The 22,928-nt window shown below is 39.3% G+C and overlaps 1 protein-coding gene, 1 long non-coding RNA gene and 1 pseudogene across 25 annotated transcripts in view; 2 read left to right on the forward strand and 1 right to left on the reverse strand.

The window, feature by feature from the left end:
* Pex5l (peroxisomal biogenesis factor 5-like) overlaps nt 1-22,928 on the reverse strand; it is a 195,377-nt gene that overhangs the window by 62,805 nt on the left and 109,644 nt on the right. For 10 of the 24 annotated variants that reach the window (NM_001310460.1, XM_006535507.3, XM_006535506.4 and 7 more), the window contains 2 exons: nt 13,966-14,070; nt 4,235-4,346 (listed from right to left, as the gene is read on the reverse strand). In NM_001310460.1, the coding sequence (NP_001297389.1) occupies nt 4,235-4,346; nt 13,966-14,070 (217 nt within the window). Of the gene's footprint in view, nt 1-4,234; nt 4,347-13,965; nt 14,071-16,305; nt 16,372-22,928 lie in introns of all 24 variants that reach the window. The other 14 variants (NM_001163516.3, NM_001289505.2, NM_021483.5 and 11 more) reach the window with 2 other exon arrangements.
* Nucleotides 1,228-1,384, forward strand: Gm23214 (annotated as a pseudogene).
* Nucleotides 14,047-22,928, forward strand: part of 4930419G24Rik (RIKEN cDNA 4930419G24 gene) — a 63,831-nt gene continuing 54,949 nt past the window's right edge. The window contains exon 1 of the long non-coding RNA NR_040595.1: nt 14,047-14,172. This is a non-coding gene — a long non-coding RNA (RIKEN cDNA 4930419G24 gene). The remainder of the gene's footprint in view (nt 14,173-22,928) is intronic.

Below are 22,928 nucleotides of genomic sequence, written 5' to 3' on the forward strand. Positions count from 1 at the left end.
AATCATCTTGAGGACAGCTAAAATTGATAGCCTATGAAACCAGAAGGCTCTCCCAGGCCACTGCAAATGTATAGGAAAAAATATGTATATGTATATATATATATATATATAATCTCCTGAAAGTGCTACTTAGAACAGAACAGAATGGCATCGAGTAGAATGTGTTGTTTGCGGTCAATGTCATGGCACCTGACTTTAATCCTAGCACTAAGTGTACAGGAAGAGGCAGATCTCTGAGTAACGGGCCAACCAGGGCCACATAGTGAGACCCTGCCAAAAGAAACAGAAAATTCTTATTTTGTTAAGTTGGTGGAAGATATACTGTTATTAACACTGCATGATGGAGCATGGCTTAGACATGTAACCATAGAAACTTTCAAATATATCTTACCAAATAGATAAACTCTATTTAAAGAATTAAGTCAGCCTTTTCTTCTTTATTGGAATATGTCATTGATTTTACTCTTCAGGGTTTTCCTCTTCTATTTCCATTTGTACCTGTATTTGCTGTAAATGCACACACTGCATGTGTGTATGTGTTGTCTATGTATGCTCTGCATGTGTGTGTGTGTGGTGTATGCCTGCTCTGCATGTGGGTGTATGTGGACATTCTAGGTTAATACCAGGAATAACCTCTAATTGCTCATCTTCCTTATTAATTGAGGAAGGCCCTCTGAGACCCAGAGATTGCCAGCACACTGGGTCCTTCTAGCCTGTTCTGGAGACCCTGTTTCATCTGGATTACAGGCCAATGCCTGAGGGATCTGGACTCTGGCTTTCACACTAGGTTGCCTGGCAACTTTAACAGCTGAGCCATTTTTCCAGCCCCTGCTTCCCAGATTTCTAAGCTTTTCTGAGACATGTCATTAGCTTCATGGCCAGGTGAGTTTCATGAGAATGATGCTAATATTATAGTTAAGATATTTTATTATGTAGCTTATGTATGGAAGTTCCAAACATAGGTATATTAACTCCAAGTGAAACAGAAAGATAAAAAAATTATAAATTATGAAAAATGTTCCTTCCAAAGTAACTGTTGGTTTAATGACTCAATGTCTTGCTATTATGTGGCTCCAAAAATCATAGCAAGGGCCTCCTTTTCTTCTTGAGTTTTGACAAAGAGTCTGCCCTGTGCTTTAGCATATATCAAAGTTATTAAATTATACAACAAAATTTGCAAATTTTGTTACACTGTCTGTATGACAATCATTTAAAATATCCATTGTAAGCTTTGCGCAGTGGCAGTATCGTAACCAATGAGGTTTATCTGAAGCGCGATTATTGCTAATTAAAATATCCGTTGTTCAGTGGCTTTCAGGACATTTATTATTATCAGTCTGCATATAATATTGATGTACCGGCTTTTTTTTAAAAATCAAGGATTTTTGCTTGGTCTTGTGCAGCAGTCTATAATTTTAGGTACTTGGGAAATAGGAGAATCACAATTTTTCTAGGATACAGAATGAGTTCAAGGCCAGCCTGGACAATTTAGTGAGAATGTGTTTCAAAAATTGGAAAAAAAATTGGGGAGCAGGGTGGGGGGGGAGGCTAGAGGGGGCTTTGGGGATAGCATTTGAAATGTAAATGAAGAAAATATCTAATTAAAAAAATCGAAAAAAAAAGTCTATGAATACTTAGCATGTAGGAGACCCTGGGTTCAATTTGCAACACACCAAGGAAAAAAAAAAGAATGAAAAAATCAATCATGGATACATAATTATTTTCTCTTATTAAGCAATAAAATATATTCTTTTAAAATTTGTTAGAAAAAAATTCATCATGTTGGAAAAATGTTTCTTACATTGTTTACTCTGCATTGATTTTTATAAGAACTACACTTGTTAGGGATTAAAAAAATGTAGTGATTTTTGCCTTGAGCTATAGTTCTAAGCTTGTAAAACAATGTGTCCAACACAGTATGATTGGAAATCACTGTAGGGCATAAAAGATTCATAATATTATGTTATGGATTGAATGGGGCTCCACCCCCTTGTTCCTAGGTAGAAGCCCCCATACTTCAGAAGGTGACCTTATTGGAAATGTGTCTAAAGGTGAAGCTGTCCTGAGAAGGCTGGGACGCTGTTCCAGGATAACAGATATCCTCATGCACAGGGGAAATTTGGATACAGGTAGGTGTGCAGACAGATACAATATGGTACCTGTGACAAAATACCATGTGAAAAGTGGAGTCATACCCTTGTTACAAGCAAAGGACCAATAGAAAGGACTAGAGTGTCCTGGACTGCCATCTTCCCAGGAACCTGCAGAGAAGTGTCTGGCCAAAACCTTGATTTGATGTTGAGAGGATCGCTACTTTGTCATCTGTTGTCTCAGTTGTGGCGGGTTGGTAACCCTTCCCCACCCCTGCCTTCTGTTCCCATTCCCCAGCGCTGGGATTACAAGCTTCCATGTCTACTTTTTAGGTTTTTTTAACAGGGACTTCTGGGATTGAACATAAGTTCTTCTGTTTTTGCAGCCAGTGTTTCCCGACTGAGCCACTTCCCAGCCCTCAGGGCGGGGCTGCTCCGAAATGGCTTAGTTTCTTCATCAGTGGGAAGTGAAGGTGTGGGTGGGCCCCCTTAGTCCCCTGACCCTTGTGGGATTGCCTGCAGTTGAGAGACACAGGCTCTGTATTTTCTGAGATAGCCCTGCAGTTTCACAGGGCTGAGCCCCAGCTTCAGAGGTTAGGACTAATCAGATCTGTTAGTCTGAATTCACTCAATGTCCTGCTTCGAATGCCGCAAGCACTGTTCAGTGTTCCCGAGCACTCCAAGTGACAGCTGGATTTAGAAAGCAATCACCTGAGTGTGACATTAAGCAATACAGAGGGAGGTGTCAAGAAGCTGTCCCCTGATATCAATCAGGATGACCTCCCTGGCTAGAGTTTGCCACTGTCAACACATCCCTGGATGGAGTCATTCATCTTCTCAAGTAGTTTCTGAGGTAAGAATCGTACTGTTATTAGATAAGGAAACCGAGGCTCAGCTACTGTTACCAGATAGATGGGGGAAGGCAGAAGCTGGCCCCAGATGCAGAGCTGGGATGAGCACACATGAGTTTTCATCTCCCAGACCTTCAGAGCATCTACCTCTGCTGCCACCATCTGCCATGTGCTCTCTTTCTGTAGTAAGTTTTAGCAGTCTGAAAAAACATCACTTTTTTTTTTCCTGTCTGATTTTTTTCACTTGATTCTAGGTAGAGAAAAAGTAAGTTGCCTGCCAGTGGAGTCCCCCGTGGAAATGTGGGACTACTTTAAGAAGAAAGGCAGAGATCATATTGATTGGCACCACCCGTTCACTATAATCTCTGGGTTTCTACCCTTAAACACCACCCCTTTCTTATTATTTGAAGAGCACATCTTTGAACATGAATGTTGGCCCCGTGAGTAGATACAGAAAGGAGGCGAGTTGGAGAACTGTAGATCTGGCCAGTGGCTGGCAGCCCTCGTTCCTCACATTGATGAATCCTCATTTCTACATGTGCCAAGCACTGAGCAGATGTGGGTATTCTATTGAGAATGTTTAATTCCAGGAAGTGTATGTGTGAATTGGAGTGTTCAGATAATTTACATGAGAGATCTAGGAACACATTTAAATTACTCTACGCTATTCCGTGTCTGTAGGGTATTTTAATTACCATTTAACTCCACTCAAAAAAAGATCACATTTTTATTTTGTTGGACTTTTGTTTCACAAAATATTTGCAAAAATAATTGGACCGTCAAGCTGAATTTGCAAAATCTAGCTCTGATATAGCAGCTCTCCTTGGAATATGGTGGATTCTGAAATACAGAGAGGTAAATGCAATATGTACCAGAACTTAAGTGAGAACAACAGCATGTTTATGGCCTGCAAAACTGTATAGTTTCTTAGTATATCAAAAGTCATTTATTAATTTATGCTGAATTGTATACACCCCTAAGCCACTTGGTTACAGACACTATCCCCCACTTAAAATGCCTAAAGGAGGGGCTGGTGAGATGGCTCAGCAGGTAAAGGTGTTTGCTGCCAATCTTTACAACCTGAGTTCAATTGCTGCGACCCATTTTGTGGAAAGGAACCATTTCTCATGAGCTGTCCTTCGACCTCCAGGTATATTTCAATATGCAAATGTCCACACCTACAAATCAATAAATATAGCAACCCTTCCCCTGCTTTAGTAAGATTCCTGGAGGAAAAGTATTTGCATGTGTAGGTAAATGCACTCCACTTGAGCATAGTCAGAAATGAATTACCGGCTGTGTTGGATGTCACTGGCTTTGCAATGGCCTCCGATTTGGTTTCGCAGAGGAAGTCGTCGATGGAGGGGCTCAGGAGGGGTCTGCTCTCTTGTTGCTCATTCACCAGCTGAGAACAAATGGACACGGGTGTCAAGGGGCTTCTCTGTTGAAGCTTGTAAATGAAAACGCAGCCTTGCAACACAAGGGGACAAGCAAGCCTACTGAAATAAACACAAACATAAATAATGGGGTAGGGCCATAGAGAAAACAAAACATTTCCATGGGGAAGGAATGAGCCTTCAGCACTGTTAACATAGTTTTGATGCAGCCAACTTCGGTGTTAAAGCTTAAGCCTGTTTCTTTCCCTCCGGGCGTGGCTTTACAACTATCTAATTTCAACACAGCGAGAAAAGACACCTGTTCTACCACAGTTGCCATGGGCTAACGCCACTCTATATTTGGACTGAAAGTTCTAGAAAGAGTTGGAACAGTGGCTTCAGACTCCATGGTGATGGGTTCTCATGAGGACTGGCTACTTGATGTTTATGGGTGAGATGTATACACACAGTTGTTTGGATGAACATGATTGATTTTCTCCCCTTTCTTAATAGCTCAAGGTGCCTAGAACAAACCCCCTCATTTCCTTAGAATGGTTTTGTAGGACATAAACAATTTTATTTGAGAGAAAAAAATATTATTATATTATCTGTCTAGGCATCTAGTAGGTGTTTGTGAAAACCTTTAGTCAGTTGGAAGAGAGTCCTGTATGTGTAATCCTATGCTGCCACTAGTTCATTCTATGACTTAATAACCTTTCGATTAGACTTGAGATTCTGAGAGCTTGCTTCAGTGGATCTCTGATCGCTGGGAGTGAGCAGCTTTTACGTTAGTTCTTGTGCTTCATTTTGAGCCCATGTTTTCTATGGCTAAGAGTGAAAAGAACTTGGGAGTCTCGGTTTTCTGGGAGACAGCATAGAGGTTTGAGTCTACTTGTCCAGGAAAGATGTGCCTCAAAACATCTAAAATTTTAATAACTAACCTGCCGAGGTTCCAAATACTTTAGAACACCTTGCATTATCAGGCCATTGTTCCTCTGGCTCAGGGTGAATAAAGTAGGTCACAGTTATCAGATAGGACATCCAGGCACACCACTGTTACGTCAATGCATCAAACCTCATACCTCCACGAGAGCTTTCTATAGAGAATTAAACATGTGATCCTCATGTCTATTTGTGGCTACTATTAAGGGATATCACAGAGAATACCCATTTTTAGTATTTCAGTTAATGGTGTCACCTATTCTTCAGTTAGTGTTAGTTTTAATGTTACTACATACAAAGACACATTTCACTGGAAATCACATTGTCTAAGGTGGCTGTGGGTTTTAACCATTTTAATTTGTTTATTTTAAAGGATATGACTTCAGCCGATGAACAAGATTCTGGTCCCTTTGCTTTCTGTTTCCATTCCCCTTGGCTGTCACCCATGCTTATTACTGTGAAACAGTTTTAAGTGTTGAGGGTCTATGAGCTCATTGTAGTTTCTGGGTAAGGCATTTGAAGTTTTAAAAATGCCTTGGACAACTCAAGTTTAGGAATTAGCTGGAATAGTTTCTGGCATAAAAGTCCATTTTATGATCTTAAACTGTACTTTGAAATCATCGGTGAGGCATATAATAAACCAGAAAATGACAAAATTGCTAACACGCAGTGACTCTGTGTTTGGGTCAGCTTCTCATACAGCAGTCTGGGTACAAATGTTATGTAGGGGACAGTGTCTAGGACCCAGACGTCATGCTGAGTGTACTGATGCCATTTGTTCTCCCGCTCAGTATTTAATGAAATGAATCTTTCCTGTGGATGCCACAGAGTCAAGACTTACGGAGAGCAGGTCACCATTGAACATAGCACTGCACGGTACTCTGCAGTGTTGCTCTAACAGAGCTGCATCACTAACCAGCATGCTCTGATTACCAGCCATGGCCTTACTTCTCCCTGACCTTTCAGCTGATGTGTATAAGACGCAACACATCCGTCACTTTAAAAGAGTGAATCGCCCAATTCTTTGACAATCACAACTTTTCTAAGGAAAGTTTAATTTCACGAACAGATATCTATATGTAACTAAATTCTCTTTGTGCTGATTTAAAAAAAATGACTTGAGTATTTCTTCACTGTAGCATTTTAGTTCACAGAAGAATGTAGATACTGTTTGGTTTTGAAATGTCAAGGAAACATAAGGGGCTGACTTAGGAATGGGGCCTTTATCTAAACACCAAGTTCACTTTTGTGTCACACACACCTTGCACACATGACTGGAGGTAAGTTTATGTGATAGGTGTTGTGTGTCTGCCTATGTTGTGGCTGAGACCTGCTGTTTTAACTCAGAGGATTTTACTTGTAGCTTCATATTGAAGCATGATTAGTTGTGGATCTTAGAGAATTTTCAGACTTTAGATTTTCAGATTAGGAATTCTCAAGCTGTACCACTTTTAATATAGATAAATACAAGTTATATTTCATGAACTATTTTCTGGTACTCCCCTTTCCAAAACAATGATGAGCAATACATTTATGCCTGAATCCTGATTCTGTGCTCATGGCATGCAGAATAGTCCTGAATCACTACAGTTTAGAATATTGGGATCTTCAACTTCTGTAGATAATTTCTTAATGCTGAAAAATCATCCTATTTATTTGATGAATCCCAGAAAAACCATTGTTTATATCAACATGTAAATGGAAAGACAGGACAAGGGAAAGGCACTACTGAATAAGAGCCCCCTTGAGGCAAGCATGCTTGTCAAAGGCAATAGAATTTTGTTGTCGTTGCTGAGTCGCTTATTCAAATTTCAGATGGGTTTAACAGAGGAAGAACCAATGGCCACCTGGATTCACTCAGTACAGGAAGAAAGAGAACCAGGAGATTCTGGCTCAGAAGGATTCCTGGAAGCCCAGTTTGGAGTCATGGCTTTCCAGTCTTCTAGACCCTGTGTCTGCAGGCCGGTGCCTTTTCAATGTTCAGTGTCCAGTGACCACTGCTGACTCCAGGATTGATGGAAACACTGTGACAGTCACCTCATATCATTATGTCACTCTTGGGGTTTTGCTCCACAGACACAAACCAAGAAGGCACAATGAACAGCTTTTAGAGTTAGCGTTTTCCAGGCTGGATCAGTGTGGCGGTGCTCTGGCTGAAGTGGGGTGGTGCTGGGGGGTTCCATGTGAAGATGATGAAAGGTCAGATGACAGAGAGCATGGAACAGCCATTAAATTGGTCAGAAAGAGTTTGGGCTTTGATGAAGATGTAGAAGATGAGGTAAGAGACATCACGAAGACAAAGGAAGATTCTCTTACAGAGTCTGAGCATAGACGCAACTGCAGCTTACACTTATTTACATCCTCTACAGCTTCTTCCAGTGGGGAATTTTCATGAAAAAGTTGTTCAAAAATGGCTGAAAATGAGACAATGGCTCTGCAAGAATGTAAGACACACACATGTGTATCTCTCATAGTCCAAGTGAATTGTATCTCCAGTTTATGGACTTAGCATTGTTTTAGTCTCAGAAGTGCCATTTTTAAGTGTTTAGACTGGGTCAGCTTTCCCCATACCTTCTTCTCATTCTTACACAAGAAGATGGTTTTTCTTATGATTTAAGAATAAATAAATCTTTTAGGTCATAAAGGAAATGCTCAAATTGAATGGGATCTAAAACAATCCCTCTAATCTTTACTTTCAAATTGTATGCTATGGATTCTTTCCCTACTCATCAGCAGGAGAAGGCTTATTGACTTTTAAATTTACTTCATTTCATTTGAAAACACTCTATCATTTTCCCTCATTTAAATCTTAGGGTACAAAGCACATTGGAGCTATTACAATGTGACACAAAGGTTTCTATTCTTTGTGAATAACCGAGTCAAGTCTTTGTAATTTTGATAATCAGATTATTAACCAGATTATCACAGGTGAGTTTAGAAGGGTCATTTCCTTAGGAGTGAGGATTTTGTCTTGTTCTGTTCACATCTTTACGTTTCCATTTTCATTGATCTATGGTCTCTTCTCAGTGTTTGCATCAGTTCAGAGGTCACAGGGGATGTTGCTCAGTAACAGAACATGTGCTTAGCAAGTGCAAGGCTCTAGTTTCAATTCCAAGCACATATGCAAATAGGCCCCATGATAGTAATGGATGCTTACTTCTTTTGCAGGAGGCCCTACAATGGGTACACCTCAACCTTCTTCAGTGCAGGGCAGTGAGTACCTTTTTGGAGTTATCTCCATATCTGTGCTTATGTGGTACCACCATCTTAGTTTTAATGTATTCCTTCTCATTGGACTACAACTGCCATGAAATTAGAGATTTTATTAAAAGCTTTTGTGCATGGTATAGTAGTGGTTTAATAAATGTGTACCCATTTTAATGAAGCAAATTGGCTTCCTGTACAACAGGATGGTCATGTAGGCATCGTGCACTCCATACTGAATTTGAGTGACCCATGAAGAGATCAGTAGCCTTTCTAAATGCTTTAAGAACTCCCTAGAAAGCCTTAACTTAGATATTCAGATCCATTTCTTTCCAGAGTGTGTCTTCTAAATGGGGAATATGCTGATATCTAAGAAACATTTTGTAATGCTACCAAGACTGATAGTAATGCCAAGAATTAACATCTGAAGCAGTGGACACTCAGGCCTATGCTGGCCCAGAACCATCACCACTGGGAAGAAGGAAATGGACATAGGTGAACGGGAAGGCAAAGCCACCTCAAGACATTATCTTCACATCTGATTCTAAATCAGAAACCCGAATCTGGAGAATTTGAAGGAAAATATGTCAGCAGACACAGAAACTGTAGCTACTATGGAAGAAGAGGGTAGGTGGAGATATTTATGAAGGGCTTTCTTGTAAGACAGGATCCGAAGGACAATTGAGCTGTTTTATTTTATTGGTAATCAAATATTCAATTAGATAATTTCAACTGAATTGTGACCTATTAAGATTGGTCAGTTGATATGGCCAATAGATGTTGCCACACAGATGCAGGAAGCTCTACTCAGCTCTGATGGGTTACTGTCTTAAAACTTTATTTGAAAATACCCTGAGTTGCATTTTTTTTAACCTCGTCTAGTTTTAGTGTTTAAAAATTACATTTTATTATGTGATCTATTTGAACCAAATTATAAGGCAATATTTTGCTTAGAAATATTTTGTTTATTTGGGGGGGATTATAATAAAATTCTATCATTTCCCTCTCTCAATTCTTCCTTCAAAACCCTCTTTCAAATTCATGGCCATATTGGAAAATATTTTAACTTTTTTTTTTTTTGAGACAGGGTTTCTCTGTGTAGCCCTGGCTGTCCTGGAACTCACTTTGTAGACCAGGCTGGCCTCGAACTCAGAAATCCACCTGTCTCTGCCTCCCAAGTGCTGGGATTAAAGGTATGCGCCACCACTGCCTGGCTAATATTTTACTTTTAAATAAATTCTGTTGCTTACTTTATGACTAAAATTTAACTTTATTATCTTTGAATAAATCTTTTACTTAGATGTTTTATTAAAAGAAATAGAGTGAAACGTTTGGGTTACGATATTACTAAACACTGACCACAAAGCAAAATGCATGTCAGATAATCAAATAGTATACAATTCATTAATTCACGGAAACACTGCTGGTTTCTCTTAAGGTGAATATTGTGCTCTGTTAATTAAGCATTTCAACACTTAAAGAATAATTTTTAAAGTTAAAACAATAAAGCTAGTGTGCTGTCCAGTTTTAATTGTCAACTCCAAAACACCTAGAAACACCTGGGAAGAGGGTCTTAATAAGAAACTATTTAGATCAGGTTGGCTTGTGAGCATGTCAGTGTGGGATTGTCTTGGTTGTTAACTAAGGTACCAACACACAACCCACTGTGGGTGGTGCCATTCCCTAAAAAAGGGATACTAAATAGTAATAGAAGCTAGCTAAGAGTGAGCAATCAAGAATGCATGTATTTTCTTTTTCTTCTTAACTGTGGGTGTGGTGCTGTAGCTTTCTGCCATGACTTCCCTACAGTAACTGATTGCAACCTGGAATTGAAAACCAGATAATCTTTTCTCTCTCAGGTTGCTTTTTATGAGGATATTTGTCACAACAGAAATAAAACTAGGGCAGCTATAAATTGGAAACAACTTATTAATAATCTCATGTTTGTAACATTGACATAAATTAAACATCCCTTAGATAGTCTAAGTTCAGAGCCATGCCTACTGTGATACCTGAGGGCATTAGGTCCCTGTGTACTAACTGACCAGGTCCCAGATCCATTGCTATGTTAGTTCTTATCATGGTCAAACATCCTCTGAATCCTTGACTTAATCTAAAGATCGGTCCATCAGGCTTTCTCCAGGAAGGACAGTTAGGTGTATAAAATTAATCCACTTGTGGAGAAAGGAGCTGATAATATCATTCCACAGTTGGACAGTCTTATTTCTAGGGAAGGGAAGTACACATCATTAAGGCAATCATTTTAAGTTGATGATAGAAACCCAAGTGAGGCTATGTTTAGTGACCTTAAGAATGTTTTCCCAGTCAAGGGCATTGCTCTTTCTCCCTTTATCATACACAGGGAAATTAAATTTCTACTAAGTGTAGGAAGTGAGAACAGATAGAACACACAGGCGAAGGAGGAAGAAAAAGGCCCTTTAGCTAGAAGAGATATGAAACTCAGTTCTAAGACGCCATGCTCTGTAGGAAAAAGGAGCTGGGAATACCTTGATTAAAAAAAAAAAAAAGCCAGGAAACCAAATTTGTTAAAATGAAACTTTCTCAAGTTTCCTTCTGAGAGGAATGTATTCACTACGGCTGTGTTAGCCTTGTACAAAGGAACCCTCATTTTCAATGGGATAATCTTTGGGTACATGGGTACATAAAATTGGTTTGGTTATAGTATTACAATTTAGAGCAGTGATGTTTAATATAAACAATAAGAACCTTACACTATAATAATCTTCAGTGCTCATTAACAACTAAAAATAATTTCAGTAACCATTTAATTCAGCATATCCAAAATATTTCAACATGTGATCAATAAAAATTATTAATGTGATAGTTTTCACATTTTCAAGTTAGCCCTTCAAAGCTATTTTTGCTTCTTAAAAAATTTGCAGCATGTCTCAAATGCCAGAAGCCAGAAGTGCTCAGGGGTTAGGGGCCACAGTGCTGGACAGCACAGGATTTATGCATTAGGACTAGAAGATTTTCCCTAAAGATTTGGCAATGTATGTATTTTTCCGTCAAACCTTTCACCAATGCATGTCTCTTACAAGCTATTTGAGTTAGAATTACTTTATGACAGCATCAGCTTAAACTTGTTTGTTTCTATAGAATTAGTAATAACACTTTCCAGGGTCTAGGCTTTGAATGCAGTCATCTGGCTAACTCTCCCGCTTTGTTCTATCTACTGAAGGTGCTTCCATTGGAGAATGGCTAGCTATATCCATCTAAAAGTTCTAAAACTTATAATCACAATCTTAAAATGCTGATATACTGTGGTGCTGTGGTGAGTAAACGTTACTAAACAAGGTGATGCAATACAGTGGTGTATTCTGTATTTATCTTTTATGATTACCCCAAGAGGATAGCAATTGGCTTCAGACGTATCTGGCATCTACAACATGACAGCTGGCGTCGATAAACCAGAGATGAAGATGATTCCTTGTACTCTGCCACATGTAGTATCATGCCATCGGGGACTTTACAAGAGACACTGGGACAAACATGTCAAGACACTGGGACATTCACACAGGTTAACACATGTGACATGGCAGACGGACTGGATGCTGTGGTTGCCATGGGAAGTACTCACTTTTTCAGCTCACTCTGCTTCTGTGTGGCTTGTGCATGCCACTGGTGCACACCAGGGGAAAAGCCACTCGTGTGTCATGTAAAAGACATTATCAGCTAAGAAAACTACATTGGGTTGAGAAATTATTCTATCACAGCTGCCACTGAGTTCCATAGAATTATCATTACATCAAGTGCATCACATTTTATGAATCAGAAGTCTGCCTGCTGATTCATAAGCTGGCCAGTGTGCAATAAGAATACGAAGCATCAAGGAAAGCATCCCACAGTCTTCATGCAGTAAAGTCGTAATCAGTGTCTCAGAAACAATCAACACGACACTGGACAGAGATTTCAAAGGAACCGGGCACACACAAATGTTTTGAATGGGAGAGGGTGATAGTATTCATGATTTCTTCTCTAACTTAAAAAAAGATATATCATTGTGCATGAAATCTTAAATTCAAGCTTAGACTATAATGACAATATCATACATGTAGAAGTGATTACTGGGATATATCAGCAAAATATAAGGCCTCAGAGTCAATTGGAGCCTGTCTCAATTGTGGTATCCCAAGGTGCACAAGAGCCAACACTGGCATAGCTGTGTGGCTCATCACCTGCCAGGAATGCCAAGGGCTCACCTGCCAATCATTCACACAGGTATTGTGGGCTGGATATTTTCAAATGTTATTCACAAAGGCCTGACTCTGATGGGCTGGTGATCATTGTAAAATGGTTTATACTTCCTTATGTCAACTCAGTAGAGGATTGATTACCCTGAAGAAGAGGCATCTTCGCTTTATAGACAACAACAAACCCACCCTCGCAACATAACATTTATTCCCCAATCCTAGAAATCTTTAATAACTTAAAAATTTATTCAATTTTGGTGTTACATAATTTTCATTACTTACAATGTGGCGTTTAGAATAAAATAAAACCACACATGTTGGCAGCAGCTGGGGACCAGATCTGCTGATATTCTGAAAATAAGCCGCCATAATTTAGCATCTGACAGAAATGTGCTTCATGAGGGCTGTAAATGGCCATTTCTCTAATTCTAGGCATGTGTGTAATCGGAATAGAATCACGGCATTTACAAATGCGTTATGGAAGAAATGAAATGTTTAACATAACAACCTAATCTAAATTATAAGATAAATGCAAGAAAAATATTTTTCATCTCAGAATTTAAAACTGAGAATTGCACAGGGTGGCAATGAGTTGTGCTATAGATATTTATGGAGACTTTTACAGGGTGTTTCAGGAGTCCCTGGGCATGTGCAGGATCAGTTTCAGCATGCCTTCAAAGACAAATAGACTTCTTCCTATGTGTGTTACAATAAAGGCTGAAAATGGCCCTTTCATGCTCAAAATAGAGATGGTGTTTCCTCATCAAGGCCACCAAGTGTGGAGAGGAGCAGAGAGCCATTTTCTGCATGGAGATTTGGGGACTTCCGGCCCATCCCTGTAACACAGTTATCAACATAAATATGTATAGACAAGTGTGTAGTATGCAAAGTCACAACAGAAATATAGTTAACAATTAAGAAAATTTAGACCATCTACTGGTAAACTGACATATGTATATAATATGACTGGATTTATTCAGGAATTCAATTTTTTTTGCTTGTTATTGGTATTTCTCAAAGTTAACAAGACTCCTTTTAAAGAAGTAGAGTGTACAGATATTGTCTTAAATTTTAAAACTAATGTTGAGTAATGAAAATTAATATTCATGATCAAGAACTATTTTTTTTTCAATTTTGGCTTTCATTTATATTTGCACAGTTGTTTCATTGAAACTGCCTTAAAAAGATTGGCGTGAGTTACTGTTTTTCTTTCTTTTAGCTGATGATCGCATTTTTTGATACATTAACATATGTCAGCTTCCTACAGGAACCCTATGGGTCTGCCCACCTGTGATGTCACAGTAAGGAGGGGCTTTTCTTCTGCAGACTCCTCCCTCGGTATCTCCTTCATCACCATGGCAACAGCCTTATCTGCAGCCCTAGAGCCTTTTCCCTACAACAGTGAAACCAACAACGAATGTGTCAGGAGGCATCTTGAAGTTATTTATGACAAGATAGGCTAATGTTTAAAGAGCAATCCGACATGAGTGAAGAGGTAGGCTGCTGCCAGGGAATCTTGAGGCTTTTGGCTGAGGAGAAAACACACAAAATCTGAAAGATTATTTGTGAACTTGTAGTTAGCTACTTTTTCACCCTCTACAGCGAACCTGTTTAACATAGTATTTTTATATGTATAAGATATTTGAAGGCAATTAACATAATAGGAATATATTTTTGTAGTATCAGTTTTAGTATGCTATGACTTCCTGTTGTATTCATTCGTAAATTTTGACTAGGCAGTCCCTAGATATTTTGGTTTAGGGCAGAGATTGGAGCCAGGCTCTGATTTGTTGAGAATTTTTTTTTTTTTTTTTTTTTTCTGGGTGGTCTTTGAAATCTCACGTTTCAGTGGATTTGGCATAGGGTGTGTATAAGTGCCATCTTGTAAGTGTTCTACAGTGGCCTCTCATAGCAGAGGGTTCTGTGAGATGGGCTGACCTGAGGGAGGTAGTACTTTTCCCCTAGTTTTAATGTCTTTGAGACTAAAAAACATCAATACAATTTTAGAAATGTCTTCCAATTGAAGAATTTTATAAACAGACAAGTTAAACATTCCTGTTGGGGCAGATCCTGTTGGGGCTGTCTCTGGTGTCAGATTGTCTCCGATAAGGAGAACTGTGAGTCACCAGGGATGTCAGCCTTCTGTATTTTGAGTTGACCAGAGTCTCAAGTTTATGAGACTAAATATGGGGCGCTCATCAGGGAACAAAACAAAGCATCGCTTTCCCAGTCAGTAATCTCAGTATTTTCAAAGCAAAAACGTGGATGTTTCTCTGGTCTCTTGGCACAACCTCCCCGGAGAAAATCATCTTTACACTAAGAACACATTCCATATTTTGTGTTGTCAATCTACTTAAGATATAGCTGTCTCACAAGTAGAGAGAGACAAGGATGGGTGGTGTGTGTGTGTGTGTGTGTGTGTGTGTGTGTGTGTGTGTGCATGTGTGTGTGTTGTCTCGGAGTTGTCTGGGAAGGGATTAACCCTAGAACTCATTAAACTCGGTAGCTTCACCTGATGTAACACAAAGAGGCTTAAGTTAGTATTTTAGGTGTTCCTAGGACATCTAGAAAGCAAGTCCCATTTAGGGGTGAACCATCCATTTACACAGGTTCTAACTTCCTAAAATGGAGCCAGTTGCACCTTATATTTATGGAATTAAAGGAAACCTTTTTGTATAGTTAACAGACTTTAAGATGTGTGAATCTGTTTATAGTTCTGTAGCTTTGTTTTGGCTTAAGGACTGTATTATTAAATGATCATGTGTTCCTTTTAAAGACAGAATAGCAAGTATTAGAGCTCTTATTTCTCAGATGTATTAGAATAATTTTCATATGTGTTCTCAAAAGACTATGTGGCCTCAATCCCTAGACTCACTGACTTCGGAGAGAATAAAGGGAAATGTTTCATTGCAGAGCCAATTGGGGTAGAGAAGAATTCCATGTCTCCTCTTTAATGAAGCAATGTGACTTTCTTAAAATAAATAATAGCACGATTCTGAATTCTGGGGAAAGATGTGTTGGGGTACTATTATGCATTTAACATGTCCTTCAGATATTAAAGGAGTTTGAGTGGAACAGTGCATGCTGTTAACTTACTATATGTTTATAAGCTATGCTCATTTATATAAAACTGTTTTAAAACATTTATTTCTGCAACTTTTCCTTTCAAGAGCAAAACCATTTGCGAAGAAGTCTTTCCATGCTCTAAGACGTTCTAATATTACAGCAATAAACAAAGTGGCATGCTTATAGTCAAATCCCTACTGGACGTAAAAGAGCAAATCTAGTATTATAAGGTATAATTGAAAAGCAATAACTTAGAGTCTTCTTGCGATGAGAAGGAAGATATCAATTGATAAGCATCTCAAAAAATTTCAGGTGAATTTTGAAAAATAAGTTATTTGAAATGCTACCAATCTATAAACTACAAAGAGAGAAGTTTTACATGTGCAACTATAATAGCTAGAATTAGCAACAGACATGCTTTTTTTTTTTTAAACTAAAACAGAAACAAAATCCAAACAAAAATTAGTCCTTTCATGCTGAACTCTAGAACAAAGCAGTGATCGGCTGGAAGGTTGAGTCATAAAAACATGCGGGGCTTTGCATTTCTTGCAGAAAAACCCACCAAAGCCAGGGTCAGGTCACTTTTTTGAAGACAGTGCCATTTTTTCTTCAAGGTTACACCTACTACCTGGAAAGAGTCATGATACTGGGTTAGTTCCCTCTTGCAACTGTTGGCTTTAGAGCCAACACCCCGCAAGCTTTGTTGTTTAACAACGTGGTACAGTCTGTGCCCAGAGCGGAGGTGTGCGGGTACCGTCTTTGTGGCTGCAGAAAGGGTATTTGAGAGCCTACCATGCCCAGGGTATCCACTCACGTATCAAAGACCCCTCCCATCCTATTGTCCCCGTCATCTGATGTCCTCCATTCATGCTGCTATTGCTGACTTTCCCATTTATAGGATGCTGCTACTAAAATTTTCAGTGTGGCTGGTATGCAATGTAGCAACTCTGTTCAATTTTGCCATCAGTAGCTCTCAGTGCTCACAGAGAAGCTGCCATGGTGTGAAGTTCTTTATAAGGTCAGTTGCTTAACACATTCAAAGAAACCCATACACCCGATAGTTCAATTTTACAAACAGAACTGTGCCAAAAGGTTAACATTGACTTATTATTTCGAACAACACAGAGACAACAAAATGAAAATACAAGAGGAAATACACTCAAGGAAGAAGCAGGTTATATACTTCACACTACATGAAGCCATCTACTCCTACCTTATGCTGAACAGGAACAGGGAGGAAGTGGGTGAGAAGGTGATTAAATTTATCTCATTAGGACAGCCTCGTCTATGATTTTAGACACGTCTCTCCTGATCTCACGTGAATGTCACGTTTGCTCATGACCTTGTTGGATTTCTTAAGATTTTTTTTAACTAGAAAAAAATTGTATGCAAAAGGGTAACACTGTCCTTGGTGCTTTGCTGGGAGAACTCCATGATGCCTCTCCTTTCTTTACCATTACTTTCTTCAACACTAAAATGATAGCCCTTTAAACAATTCTTGAGAACAATCTTTTTAACTACTGTTAAGAAATTCGGAATACATCACCAAGACACAGGGTTCTGGCAAATGGCATGAATATTTAGTATTTTAAAAAGCTCTGCTTTGATTCACAGCTTTTCTTTTGGTGTTATGGAGTGGGAGATACAGAGCAACGCTGGGTGTCATGGGGCCATCCCAGTGATGAGGACCCAACAGAGGTCTTGAGGTGAGGACACGCTTCTCTATTCCCTGCCTTGCAGAGGAGGAAAGGAAGCCACCTAGAGACGATTCCCGAGCCCACCAGTCTGTTAGATGCCTGACAAAGCTTTGGGGATTGGATCTTATGACAGCTTGTTTGGGGGGATAGCTCACTCGGACAGTTGAAAGTTAAGATTGCAAATAAGAATGATTTGGCTACAGCTCATCTGCATCTGAAGCATAGTGGGGACGCAGAGCCACTGGTCTCACCTGTGTCCACCCTTCCTAGCACACACTGAAGGCTGCTTTTCTCCCCTCCACTGAAATGACCGTTAGGGTATCAGTCACATTTTAGGCACAAGGCCCACCAATCACTATATATGTAATGCATGCTGCCTTTAAGTTGTCTCAGTGTTCCTACTTCAGACTCTAGAGTGGTAGGATTACGGGAATCTTTTTCCATTCCAGGAGAATCAGCCATCCACAATCTCACTCAAAAGCACACTTTTAATGAACTGCTTTGGTTTCTTGCTCTTCATGGGCAACTAACTCAATTGTTTTACGCATGCGACTTTTTAGGTTTAGGTCATAGCAGCTTTATAAATGTTAGCACCCCTTTGGTTCTTTCTAAAGTTGAGTGCCAGCCTGACATTTTTATGAAGATTTCCTTGACATCCATTTTGGGTACCTGAAACACAGCATGCATAACACACAGATATTCAATCCATTTGTAATTAGTTACAGACTTTATTATGGCTGCTGTGGAGTTTGTAATTTAAAATATTTATGGCATTTATTGTGTGTGTGTGTGTGTTCATGTGTGTGTGTTTGTGTGTGTGTGTGTGAGAGAGAGAGAGAGAGAGAGAGAGAGAGAGAGAAAGGGGGGACAGCTTACGGTTGTTTGCTCTTTCCTCCCACTATATTGGTTCTGGGGTTCAAACTCAGGTCATTAGGCTTTTACTGCTTGAGCCATCTTGTTGGCCCATAGAGTTTGTAATTTAAAAATGTTTTAATTATCTTTAATCTTCTTCATTAGAGATAATAAATAAAGAAATGGAAATTTACCAAGATATGGGGAAAGCAAAATATGACAAAATTAGATACCCCTTAAACCTGGAACTAACACGGACTTAAGATATAACCTTTTAGTTTTGATTCTAAAAGTCAGTACATACTGTTGTCCAAAATGGAGAAACATCAGAAATGGGAAAATACAAATAGTACCTAATACCTTCTTAAAATTTCCCCTAGCACTATATCTTATTTTGACAATATTAGAAATTAAATGTTTCTTAGGTTATATGTTCAGCATATTCATGCTCATAATTGTGACTGATTTCATATGCACTCACAAATACATACACCTGCCATCTTCATAATTGTGAGATGCTACTCAGTCCATGCTTAACACTAATCCCACTCCTGAGTTCTGCACTGGAGGTCTCAGCGCCTGCCAGAAGCTGGCTATGGCAAAGCTAATCGCTGACGGCTACCCTTTGCTGGCTTGTGCCGAGCAAGATGAACATTCTTTTTCTCAGGAAGGTAAATGCCACAGTAAGTGTCATGATCTCTTCAGACAGGAGAAAAGCTTAGAGTGGAGCTTCTCAGTGGCCTTTGAGCCCTAGCCACCCTGCCTGCCATTTTGTGCCCTTTCCCATACGGATACACCATTGTTCATCTCCAACACAAACCAGGCTTCTGCTTGGGCTGATCTTGCCTCCCCCATCCACCTTGTGAGACCTCCCCACGCCCTGTTTTTGACTCTTTCAAGTTGTGGAAATAGGACTAAATGTACGCACACTGGTTCTCCTTTCTAATCATCTTGGAGGGAGTTCTGAATTTGCCTTACCCAATGTTTTATACCTTTAAAAATATATTTTGTGTGTGTGTGTGTGTGTGTGTGTGTGTGTGTGTGTGTGCACAGACGAGGGAACTGAATCCCTTGGAACTGGAGTAATAGGCAGTTGCCAGCTTGCCTAGCACCCCAAATTTCTGAGACATACAGGCAATTTGAACCCCTCCCAAGGTTCATTCTATCATCCTTTATATGGCAGGATGTGCCCAGCTGTCTCTTATCAGTGAAACTGCCTCATGAGAGTGAAGACTGTGTTTATTTCTCTTGAACCATTTCACATTATCTGGCTCAGGTCTTCTCAGGCACATAGATGTTTAAGTACAACCAGTACATATACCTCTTGGATGTCTATTTTCTAATTATTTAAGATGCTGGTAATACATAACACGGTCAGCTTTGGCAGAAGGTGATCAGCAGTTAGCAGGGAAAGTTTTAATTAGATGTTTGAGGAACTGCACGCATGCAAATAAACATTCATTAAAATTAATAAAGTATCTTGTGGTAAAGTTGCCTGAAGTTTGCTCTGAATCATAAACTTTTTTTTAAATTATCAGGACCCATTTTGCCCATCAATAGCATGCTATTTGTTGTTCTGAAGTCAAACATGGCTCGCTTCCCTCCCACCATGTCCTCAGACATGTCTACCCTCCACAGATGGTCAAGGAAACAGTGGATATACAGGCCTCCTCCCTTGCCACCAGTTCTGGATTAAAAATGTTTTAGTGTCAGGCTCCTTATGACTAAGGGGCCTGGAAACCACTTGTCACTGCATCTCAAGAGCAAGTCCTTCATTAGGCTGCAGGCAACTTGCTTTATTTAGGGAGAAGTGATTTAAAGTATTTCTTTTCTTTTGGCTTATTTTTATATTGGCGATGGTGTAAATAATGTATTTGATAATTAAGTAAATATAGAATACATTTCTGTATGATAAATATCAAACCTGTTATATTTTGAAAGGTCTTTGATTGCTGTGTGAAGTATGCATCCCATAGACATAATCCCAGGGTAGTGCTATTATTGTTTTTGATTTCTTGTCAAATATCATAGATCATTTGCAAATGAGTACACTTTGAGGGGAGTTAGTTTTAAGGAAAAGGATTGCTTTTTTTGTGTGGGGTCTTTTATTATCTCCCACATTGTCTGTAACTGGAATATATTCCAAGATAAACAGAATAAATGTGAATCTCTACAGATAAATATGTAGTTACTAGAAAAAGTTCTTTTGGGTCACTGGGCCTTTTTAACGCTAGGGTTGAGATGCATGCTCCAAACTCTAGTATACACTCTAAAGCAAAGAACAAATCAGAAAGAATTTCATCCCCCTGTCAAAGTGGCAGCTTTTAAATGCTGGATATTGTTACCCTGGAGAAAAGGTTAATTTGAGGTCCTCCCCATCTCCTTTCTTGAAAGAAACTTAATGTATAGTTACCAAATTACTGAATCAGAATTAGCAAATCTACCTAAATGTTATTTAGTAGAATCACTCTGTATCTGTCTTCACTCTGGAGGCAAACTATTAGCTAAGGAATTGGAATTCACCTCCTTATGAGTATCTCAGGAAAATTCTATTTCTAAATTTTGTCCCAAAATTGTGGCTCTGGAGCCTAATTACTTAGTAGCTTTCCTTATGTTCTGGGGAGATACACGCTTTTGTTTTTGTCTTTTTCTTCTATACTAGTCACTAGAATACTATAGTTTTGCTGACATAACTTAGGAAAAAGTGAGTTCCAGAAAGCAGATGAAAATCATAAGTGCTCAGGTGAGAAGATCCGTAGCTAAGGTGCCCCAAGTCTTGTCTGTCCTAAAACAACCCAAGAAGAAAGTGAGGCTATGGAAGTGCCTGACCATTCGTTCCTAACCAGCATCCAGGGTTACTGGCGATTTGTGGCTTTGCTTTTTGTTTATACCATGAGTGCAGATAAATACCTCCCTAATCTCGAAAGGAGCTGAAGGAAGCACAAAGTTAGATTTGGGAGTCACAGCCAGTCCAGCCAGATGTGGCTAAAGGGGTGAGGAGCTACAGGTGCCAGTCAGGGAGAGGACGAGAGGACAGTGAGCCCATTGGCCGCAGTGCAACTAAACCCAAAATAGAGTTCCAACTGCTGCTTTGCCTTTTATAAAGATTCTTGCTAAGCCTCCATTTTAGCTTATGGGAGCAAAGACTATATGCTTCAAGAATATGACAAGTCCCACGAAAACATTTCCACAATGCCCAGCACAGGAGAGGCAGACAATAACTGCTGAACTAGGAACTGCGGAGCCCACGGACTCTGTCAATCTGAAACCATATAATAATATGCTATGGTTGTAGTAACGCAGGGAGTAAATGCTAATAGTTCAATCTAAGCTGTAGCTTCTCTCTGACTATCAAGAGTCAAACTGGTTTACTGTGACTTACATATGATGACGTCAGCTTCAACATGTCCAGAGGGGACCTTACCGGATAGAACTCCTGAAATGCGTGGATATTGAATATAAAACCAATTTCCCTTTTTATTTTTTCCAGACAATGTAGTATATATAATATATACAATAATGTATTATATATGTATATATGTATGTGTGTATATATACATATATATATATAAAATTGAGGAAGTCTGAAGCTTTTCAGTATCACATAGGGAGGTTGTCTCAACCTGGAGAGCGATTCTACAGTCAGTATTGAGATTATGGCTAAACCTAAGACCCCCATCTGTAGTTTATCTATCTATAAATCATACCTATCTATCTATCTATCTATCTATCTATCTATCTATCATTTATATATCTCAGAACTTGTGTTCTAAGAATGGAAGGGACCTTTCTGTCTTTCCCAACTATCTATAAGATGCTTTGCGGTGTGTGACAATATAGCTTCCTGTGTATGTGGATAATGAGACTGGGTGTGGCCTGAGTTGACAGGGCATAGAACTTGTAGTTAGAAACTGAGGGCTGACCTCAAGGAACAGCAGTTCCCTTTCTTGTTTGACCTTGGGCAGAGAACTTGGGTTCTCTTTAAGTTGTCATGTAAGAATAAAGGGGAAAGCAGCCTCATTGCCTCTGCAGTGTTTTTGTGAGCCTCAGATGGAAAATGCATGTGAGGGTGACCTTTGTTATGCACTAATAATGCCTTAAATCAGCTCAACTCCATTAGCCGAGTCAATTATTGTTCGTAAGCATTGAGGAACCCATAGAATCTGAAAGGACTATTTATTACTCTGAAATAATAATCTGATAAAGTGTGCTATAATGATGCAAAAAGTGAATAGACTCACTCTGACAACAAGAACCCAGAGAACCCCAGTGAGTCTGACGTGGCTCTTTCAGTTGCAGATGTAGACTTCAGGTTATGCTGAACTCACCGGTCATTTCCTGAGCTCTAGCATTGACAGGCACAGTAGCATATGAACAAACCTACCCAATCAAGTGTCCATGACGGCAGTAATGATGACTTTCAACTTGCAAGTTCTAAGGAAACGTTCCACAAAGACTAAGATTATGAAAACACTTTTAATAGTTACAAAAGGTTTACTAGTTTGACTGTTATACGGGCATCACCTTCATATTTTGCTTTGGGTGAGTGCATTCATGTATGTACAATTTTGTGTTTTGTGTGTGTGTGTGTGTGTGTGTGTGTGTGTGTGTGTGAGAGAGAGAGAGAGAGAGAGAG

The sequence above is a fragment of the Mus musculus genome, chromosome 3 (genome assembly GCF_000001635.26).
Source record: "Mus musculus strain C57BL/6J chromosome 3, GRCm38.p6 C57BL/6J".
NCBI lineage: Eukaryota > Metazoa > Chordata > Mammalia > Rodentia > Muridae > Mus > Mus musculus.